The sequence below is a fragment of the Oncorhynchus kisutch genome, unplaced genomic scaffold (assembly GCF_002021735.2).
Source record: "Oncorhynchus kisutch isolate 150728-3 unplaced genomic scaffold, Okis_V2 scaffold740, whole genome shotgun sequence".
Classification (NCBI taxonomy): domain Eukaryota; kingdom Metazoa; phylum Chordata; class Actinopteri; order Salmoniformes; family Salmonidae; genus Oncorhynchus; species Oncorhynchus kisutch.
In genome coordinates, this window is record NW_022262685.1 from 147,501 (window position 1) to 157,013 (window position 9,513).

The 9,513-nt window shown below is 46.5% G+C and overlaps 1 protein-coding gene across 1 annotated transcript in view; it reads left to right on the forward strand.

The window, feature by feature from the left end:
- Positions 1-3,690, forward strand: part of LOC116361741 (acetylcholine receptor subunit alpha) — an 18,597-nt gene extending 14,907 nt beyond the window's left edge. Inside the window, exons 8-9 of the mRNA XM_031816063.1 lie at positions 238-477; positions 2,425-3,690. Coding sequence (XP_031671923.1) covers positions 238-477; positions 2,425-2,556 — 372 coding nt within the window. The 3' untranslated portion in view covers positions 2,557-3,690. The remainder of the gene's footprint in view (positions 1-237; positions 478-2,424) is intronic.
- Positions 3,691-9,513: the final 5,823 nt, after the last annotated feature.

Consider the following 9,513-nt stretch of genomic DNA (forward strand, 5'->3'; position numbering starts at 1 on the left):
AATATGTTAGTCCCCCAACACAGTATTATGTGCTTTACAGTACTTTGTGTAACTCATTACAATGTATTTACAGTAATTAGTCTACTGTATATAATTTGTGTTACTCATTACAATGTATTTACAGTAATTGATTTACTGTACATTTCTTTGTGTTATTTGTTACAATGTATTTACAGTAATTGATGTACTTTACATGACGTCTTGTTACTCATTACAATGTATTTTCCTGTATTTCAGATTTTCATTGACACCATCCCCAACTTCATGTTCTTCTCGACTATGAAGCGTCCATCCAGGGACAGGCAGGAGAAGAGGATCCACCCGGCTGACTTTGACATCTCCGACATCTCGGGCAAGCCTGCCCCTGCCTCTGTCACCTTCCAGTCCCCCATCACCAAGAACCCGGACGTCCGCAGCGCCATCGAGGGGGTCAAGTACATCGCAGAGACCATGAAGTCTGATGAAGAGTCCAACAATGTAAGAATATGATCTCAGGAAGCATTTATGGAACTCATGTCTGTCTGTCTGTCCGTCTGTCTGTCCGTCTGTCTGTCTGTCTGTCTGTCTGTCTGTCTGTCTGTCTGTCTGTCTGTCTGTCTGTCTGTCTGTCTGTCTGTCTGTCTGTCTGTCTGTGTCTGTCTGTCTGTTTGTCTGAGTCTGTCTGTCTGTCTGTCTGTCTGAGTCTGTCTGTCTGTCTGTCTGAGTCTGTCTGTCTGTCTGTCTTTGTGTCTGAGTCTGTCTGTCTTTGTGGTGAGTCTGTCTGTCTGTCTTTGTGTCTGAGCCTGTCTGTCTTTGTATCTGAGCCTGTCTGTCTTTAAGTCTGTCTGTCTTTGCATCTGAGCCTGTTTGTCTTTGAGTCTGTCTGTCTTTGTGGTGAGTCTCTCTGTCTGTCTTTGTATCTGAGTCTGTCTTTCTTTGTGCCTGAGTCTGTCTGTCTGAGTCTGTCTTTCTTTGTGCCTGAGTCTGTCTGTCTGAGTCTGTCTTTCTTTGTGCCTGAGTCTGTCTGTCTGAGTCTGTCTTTCTTTGTGCCTGAGTCTGTCTTTCTTTGTGCCTGAGTCTGTCTGTCTGTCTGAGTCTGTCTGTCTGAGTCTGTCTGTCTGAGTCTGTCTTTCTTTGTGCCTGAGTCTGTCTGTCTGAGTCTGTCTGTCTGAGTCTGTCTTTCTTTGTGCCTGAGTCTGTCTGTCTGTCTGAGTCTGTCTGTCTGTCTGTCTGTCTGTCTGTCTGTCTGTCTGTCTGTCTGTCTGTCTGTCTGTCTGAGTCTGTCTGTCTGTCTGTCTGTCTGTCTGTCTGTCTGTCTGTCTGTCTTTCGAGCTTTCATGTTTTAATGTTGTGTGTCTAATACAAAAACGAATTGTCTTGAAAATGTTAATGACTCCCTGTTCTCTCCTCACATCACACCTCTCTCTCTCTCCTCACCCCTTCTCTCTCTCTCTCTCTCTCTCTCTCTCTCTCTCTCTCTCTCTCTCTCTCTCTCTCTCTCTCTCTCCTGACCCCCTCTCTCTATCTCATCTCTCCTCCCTCCTCTCTCTCCTCACCTTTCACCCCTCCTCTCTCTCTCCCTCTCTCTCTCTCCTCACCCCTTCCTCTCTCTTCCCTCCTCTCTCTCCTCACCTTTCACCCCTCCTCTCTCTTCCCTCCTCTCTCTCCTCACCTTTCAACCCCTCCTCTCTCTTCCCTCCTCTCTCTCCTCACCTTTCACCCTCCTCTCTCTCTTCCCTCCTCACCCCCTCTCCTCTCTCTCCCTCCTCACCTTTCACCCCCTCCTCTCTCTTCCCTCCTCTCTCTTCCCTCCTCCCTCCCTCTCATCACCTTTCACCCCTCCTCTCTCTTCCCTCCTCTCTCTCCTCACCTTTCAACCCCTCCTCTCTCTTCCCTCCTCTCTCTCCTCACCTTTCACCCCTTCCTCTCTCTTCCCTCCTCTCTCTCCTCACCTTTCACCGCCTCCTCTCTCTTCCCTCCTCTCTCTCCTCACCTTTCACCCCTCCTCTCTCTTCCCTCCTCTCTCTCCTCACCTTTCAACCCCTCCTCTCTCTTCCCTCCTCTCTCTCCTCACCTTTCACCCTCCTCTCTCTCTTCCCTCCTCACCCCCTCTCCTCTCTCTCCCTCCTCACCTTTCACCCCCTCCTCTCTCTTCCCTCCTCTCTCTTCCCTCCTCCCTCTCCTCACCTTTCACCCCCTCCTCTCTCTTCCCTCCTCTCTCTCCTCACCTTTCAACCCCTCCTCTCTCTTCCCTCCTCTCTCTCCTCACCTTTCACCCCTTCCTCTCTCTTCCCTCCTCTCTCTCCTCACCTTTCACCCTCCTCTCTCTCTTCCCTCCTCACCCCCTCTCCTCTCTCTCCCTCCTCACCTTTCACCCCCTCCTCTCTCTTCCCTCCTCTCTCTCCTCACCTTTCACCCCCTTCTCTCTCTTCCCTCCTCTCTCAGGCTGCTGAGGAGTGGAAGTTTGTAGCCATGGTCCTGGATCACATTTTGCTGTGTGTGTTCATGGCTGTGTGTATCATCGGCACCATGGGAGTGTTCGCTGGACGCCTCATTGAGCTGAGCATGCAGGGCTAAAGGAGCGGCCTAGCCGGAGTCATCGTGCTCTGGCCACACCCTGGTTCTCCCGCTCGCTCTGACACCTGTCTGCTGTGCCTCTACCCCGACTCATCTGGAAATGACAATCAATCGATTGATTGGATGGTTGATTGAATGTAACTGGTCCAGTGAGGTGTTGTTATTGTTAGCTTCTTTTGTGCATGGAGATTACAGTTGAAAATATGGACATTCACGGCACTCGGTGTTGAGAGGGTGTCCCGCTGTCAGCTGTCTGTGACTTGATGGATCATGTTTAAGGAACGATGGTTAACCTACCTAACGAGGTGATTCCTTTATTTCTAACCATCCTTCCTCATGTGGAACGAAGGATGCAGAGTATGTTGGTCTAACAAACTCTGCATAATGGCTCTGATTGGGAGCACTCTGGCACTCTCATGGGACTGTGGATGAGGGAGGTCACATTATGGCACTGTGGATGAGGGAGGTCACATTATGGGACTGTGGATGAGGGAGGTCACATTATGGCACTGTGGATGAGGGAGATCACATTATGGCACTGTGGATGAGGGAGGTCACATTATGGCACTGTGGATGAGGGAGATCACATTATGGCACTGTGGATGAGGGAGATCACATTATGGCACTGTGGATGAGGGAGGTTACATTACGTTACTGTGGATGAGGGAGGTCACATTATGGCACTGTGGATGAGGGAGGTTACATTATGGTACTGTGGATGAGGGAGGTCACATTATGGCACTGTGGATGAGGGAGGTTACAAGCAGCTGGTAGTGCATCTCGCCGTTGTTGCATGATCATGATTGACGATCAGAAGATCCATTTGAATGAGTTTCTCAACGTTGATTTAGAAGTGTTCCAGTCTTGTGGATGTGCTGGTGCTTATTCAATAAAGATGACAGTGCAGTGGCTGCTGGGAAACTACATGATGTTTTATCTTGTCCGATGTTAGGGTTTTCTCTCCTCCTTCTGCCAAATGTCATCATGGTTCTATTTTTAGATTTGGTTAGATGTAAAAAATTAAATCTACTTCCAGATAAGCCTGTCTTTCTGTATTGTGTTTTTACATTGACAGGGACGGCATAAACTCTGTGCGCCCGGGTCCTCTTTCTGTTGAATAAATTATTAAATGACCTTATTTTAACGTATTATTTTAGATTTTCCAGTAGTCAACACGTATCTGTTCTGTTCTCCTCTCATCAGTAAACGTCTTTATACACAGAACCAACTGTTCAAACTTGGACAAGTTGCACATCTGGAAATATTGCATCACCGCAAAGGCCCCGGATTGGAGCGAGAGAAGCATTACATTCTCCCAGTCGGTTTTTACGAAAACAGTCTTTCGAGCGACATGACAAACACAACGCTCGAAGATTTGGACAGAAACGTAAGTTATAGAGGGACGGCAGATTGATAAAACATCAAATTGCACTCTTGATTGTATGCATATAATTTAAAAGTTCCGGGTACAATGTGGAAACCCCGATGAAGCGGAAATCCTGAGCTAAAGTTGTGTTTACGGCGAAGGAGTGGCTCATACTGTCTCCACAAGTAAGTCGATGCTTATGTTATGTTGAACTTGAGTACTAGATCGATTTGTCAAAGTTTTGGGATTCTCAATTATAATTGCGCAAATAACTGAATTTCAAAACATGTTTGCAATGGATGGGATGGGATGGCAGCAGCAACACCTTGAGTGGTCACATCTGTTGCGACACCCTTGCGTATAAAACATGTTTTGAGGACAAATGGAAACATGGTAGCGTTATGTTATGATATCTCTGTTTTTATTTTTGTATTCCATTTGTTTCGAGTCGTATCAGATGACATCACGCGTTATTCTCTGCTTGGTGGTTATGTAGTCTGCGTTGGCATGGATACTTGCACGATGAGAAGAAAAAAAAGCCTCATCTGAGTTTTTAAAGTCATTGAGTTATTGCTATACGGTAGCTTTCATTACGTAACCTGCGCTCGTGGATTTTGTGCAGCTCACACAGTCAGTCAGTATACCTCGTGTACACACACACACACACACACTACCGTAGAGTGCAGTAAACCAATATCTGTTTATACTGTACCAAACCATGCAGCGGTTGGCTTTACGATTCACATCACAGACAGCTTTATGACTTTTTATGGAGTCACTCGTCACTGTAGCCAAGGAATGTAGACTTTCCCACAGCTCTGAAATGTCATCTGAGGCATAGTGGACATTGACTCATTGACACGCAGACATACGTAGTACAAACAAATGGCCCACTATTCCCAATATAGTGCACAAACTTCTTTTTTTTCAATATTTATTTTTTATAACATTTTTAAAAAAATGGACCCCTTTTTCTCCCGATTTCATTGTATCCAATTGGTAGTTACAGTCTTGTCTCATAGCTGCAACTCCCATACAGACTTGGGAAAGGTGAAGGCCGAGAGTTGTGCGTCCTCTGAAACACAACCCAGCCAAGCCACGCTGCTTCTTGACAAGCCGCACTGCTTCTTGACTGGCGACTGTGTCAGCGTGCACTACGCCCGGCCCCCCACAGGAGTCACTAGTGAGCGATGGGACAAGGACATCCCTGCTGGCCAAACCCTCCCAGACGACGCTGGGCCAATTGTGCGCCGCCCCATGGGTCTCCCGGTCGCAGCCGACTGCGACACAGCCTGGACTCGAACCCAGAGTCTCTAGTGGCACAGCTAGCACTGCCTTAGACCACTGCGCCACTCAGGAGGCCCATAGTACACTACCTTTCACCAGGCCCATAGTACACTACCTTTCACCAGGCCCATAGGGCACTACCTTTCACCAGGCCCATAGTACACTACCTTTCACCAGGCCCATAGGGCACCACCTTTCAACAGGCCCATAGGGCACTACCTTTCACCAGGCCCATAGTACACCACCTTTCACCAGGCCCATAGTGGACTACCTTTCACCAGGCCCATAGTACACCACCTTTCACCAGGCCCATAGGGCACTACCTTTCACCAGGCCCATAGGGCACTACCTTTCACCAGGCCCATAGTACACTACCTTTCACCAGGCCCATAGTACACTACCTTTCACCAGGCCCATAGTACACTACCTTTCACCAGGCCCATAGTGAACTACCTTTCACCAGGCCCATAGTGAACTACCTTTCACCAGGCCCATAGTACACTACCTTTCACCAGGCCCATAGTACACTACCTTTCACCAGGCCCATAGGGCACTACCTTTCACCAGGCCCATAGTACACTACCTTTCACCAGGCCCATAGTACACTACCTTTCACCAGGCCCATAGTACACTACCTTTCACCAGGCCCATAGTGAACTACCTTTCACCAGGCCCATAGTGAACTACCTTTCACCAGGCCCATAGTGAACTACCTTTCACCAGGCCTTTCACCAGGCCCATAGTGAACTACCTTTCACTAGGCCCATAGTACACTACCTTTCACCAGGCCCATAGTACACTACCTTTCACCAGGCCCATAGTACACTACCTTTCACCAGGCCCATACTACACTACCTTTCACCAGGCCCATAGTGAACTACCTTTCACCAGGCCCATACTACACTACCTTTCACCAGGCCCATAGTGAACTACCTTTGATCAGAGCACTATGTAGTCGAAGTACTATAGTTCAACCTATGGGCTTTTGGCCAAAAGTAGTGCACTATGTAGGGAATATTGTTCCATTTGGGACGGAGACCCATACTGCTCGTTCTCCTGGTTACTGTAGTTATGGTGTTTCATGGAATCGGACTAGCAAAGGTGCATCATTATCTGTCAATACACATGCACGTACAGTAAATTCACTCACTCACTCCAATCATTCAAACCTGGAATCCTAAACAAACTTTGTTGAACTGTGGTCTTAATATTAACATTCCACAGTGGTAAACTGGAAAACATTGACCAGGCCTTGTGTTCTCTCGTTGCCTGAGGAACCTGCTTCAGAGTGATGTGTTCCCTAGAGGCCGTCCCTGGTCTGTTACAGTACTGAACCTGCTTCAGAGTGATGTGTTCCCTGGTCTGTTACAGTACTGAACCTGCTTCAGAGTGATGTGTTCCCCAGAGGCCGTCCCTGGTCTGTTACAGTACTGAACCTGCTTCAGAGTGATGTGTTCCCTAGAGGCCGTCCCTGGTCTGTTACAGTACTGAACCTTGTTTGGAGTTGAGTCTTCCCTGGTCTGTTACATTGTTCCCATTCCTCAGACCAGGAGGTAAGCAACCAAACTGGTCTGAGCATTGTGGATGGATAGCTGGAGGGTAACTGCATGTTTCAGAGATCTACTGTAAATGGCAAGATGTCTGTCTCCAGAGCTATAACACAGAGTTTTAAAATGTCTTCATGTAATCTCTGGCTATGAGAGCGAGCCTCTCGTCCTGCAATAGACAGGTCTGCAGAGAAGAGAGGAAGCTTCCTTCACTTCCTGTGTAAACCAACCCACGTGACCAACGCAGCTCAAGCACATGGCGGCGAGGGTGTTTGTGGGCGATATTCGTATTCACTTCAGCTTCCTGATAGTCTGAACAAGGAGGTAGTAACATTAATACTCACAAGGCATACTTGTACACTGAGCATACAAAACATTAAGAACGTGACAGACTGACCAAGTGAATCCAAGCTATGATCCCTTATTGATGTCACTAGTTAAATCCACTTCAATCAGTGTAGATGAAGGGGAGGAAACAGGTTAAACAAGGATGTTTTTAAAACCCTGAGACAGTTGTACCATTCAGAGGGTGAATGGCCAAGGCAGAAGATGTGTCTTTGAACAGGGTATGCTGGTAGGTGCCAGGTGATACCAGTTTGTGTCAAGAACTGTAACGCTGCTGGGGTTTTCACACTCAACAGTTTCCTGTGTGTATCAAGAATGGTCCACCACTCAAAGGACACCCAGCCATCTTGACACAACTGTGGGAAGCATTAGAGTCAATATGGTCCAGCATCTCTGTGGAACACTTTCTACACCTTGTAGAGTCCAGGCCCCAACACATTCAGGGGAAAAGTATGTAAGGTGTTCTTAATGTTTGGTAGAGTCAGTATTAGTACGGTGTTCTTAATGTTTGGTAGAGTCAGTATTAGTACGGTGTTTCTTAATGTTTGGTAGAGTCAGTATTAGTAAGGTGTTCTTAATGTTTGGTAGAGTCAGTATTAGTACGGTGTTCTTAATGTTTGGTAGAGTCAGTATTAGTAAGGTGTTCTTAATGTTTGGTAGAGTCAGTATTAGGACGGTGTTCTTAATGTTTGGTAGAGTCAGTATTAGTAAGGTGTTCTTAATGTTTGGTAGAGTCAGTATTAGTACGGTGTTCTTAATGTTTGGTAGAGTCAGTATTAGTACGGTGTTCTTAATGTTTGGTAGAGTCAGTATTATTAAGGTGTTCTTAATGTTTGGTAGAGTCAGTATTAGTACGGTGTTCTTAATGTTTGGTAGAGTCAGTATTAGTAAGGTGTTCTTAATGTTTGGTAGAGTCAGTATTAGTAAGGTGTTCTTAATGTTTGGTAGAGTCAGTATTAGTAAGGTGTTCTTAATGTTTGGTAGAGTCAGTATTAGTAAGGTGTTCTTAATGTTTGGTAGAGTCAGTATTAGTAAGGTGTTCTTAATGTTTGGTAGAGTCAGTATTAGTAAGGTGTTCTTAATGTTTGGTAGAGTCAGTATTAGTAAGGTGTTCTTAATGTTTGGTAGAGTCATTGCAGCATACTTGTATAGTACAGACTTGTGCATTGTTGGATGGAGAAGTAGATGAAGAGAGTACAGTATCTGGAGATGAATAGGGTACAGTATCTGGAGATGAATAGAGTACAGTATCTGGAGATGAATAGGGTACAGTATCTGACGCTGTAGAGTACAGTATCTGAGATGAATAGAGTACAGTATCTGACGCTGTAGAGTACAGTATCTGACGCTGTAGAGTACAGTATCTGACGCTGTAGAGTACAGTATCTGGAGATGAATAGAGTACAGTATCTGACGCTGTAGAGTACAGTATCTGACGCTGTAGAGTACAGTATCTGGAGATGAATAGAGTACAGTATCTGACGCTGTAGAGTACAGTATCTGACGCTGTAGAGTACAGTATCTGACGCTGTAGAGTACAGTATCTGACGCTGTAGAGTACAGTATCTGGAGATGAATAGAGTACAGTATCTGACGCTGTAGAGTACAGTATCTGGAGATGAATAGAGTACAGTATCTGGAGATGAATAGAGTACAGTATCTGACGCTGTAGAGTACAGTATCTGGAGATGAATAGAGTACAGTATCTGTGTGTCTAGGAGTTGTTTGGACTGTGACTGTATCTGCAAACTGTATTAAATTGGCATATGAGTCAAAGCATTAGCCTACACAATGCAAAGGGGGGGGTCGCGTGTGTGGTGTGACAGAGCGAGCGTGAGCGTGTGTGTAAGGCTGCTGACTGAGTTGAAAGAGAGGAAGTATGACTGAAAGCTGAACACAGGAAGTGGCTCTGACTCTGAGTAAAGCTATTTTAGCAGGAGAGGAGAGCTCTCTCTCTCTCTCTTGACAGCAGCTCTCTGATGAGAGGAGGGGTCTTCAATCTGCATCAGAGGACAGACTTCAGTGAGAGAGAGGAGCAAAGAAAGAAGAAGCCCTGTGATGCTCACATGACAGTGTGACTGAGACCCCTAGATGAGAGGTGAGGTTTTGACTTTCACAGGAGAGGACAAACTGAAGAGGGGAGAGAGAGAGATACTGCTGCTCAGCTCAGACTGTGTGACTGGGAGAGAGAGAGAGATAGAAACTGCTGCTTCAGCTCAGACTGTGTGACTGGGAGAGAGAGAGGATAGAAACTGCTGCTCAGCTCAGACTGTGTGACTGGGAGAGAGAGAGATAGAAACTGCTGCTCAGCTCAGACTGTGTGATTGGGAGAGAGAGAGAGATAGAAACTGCTGCTCAGCTCAGACTGTGTGACTGGGAGAGAGAGAGCCTAGATGAGAGGTTTTGTAGCTT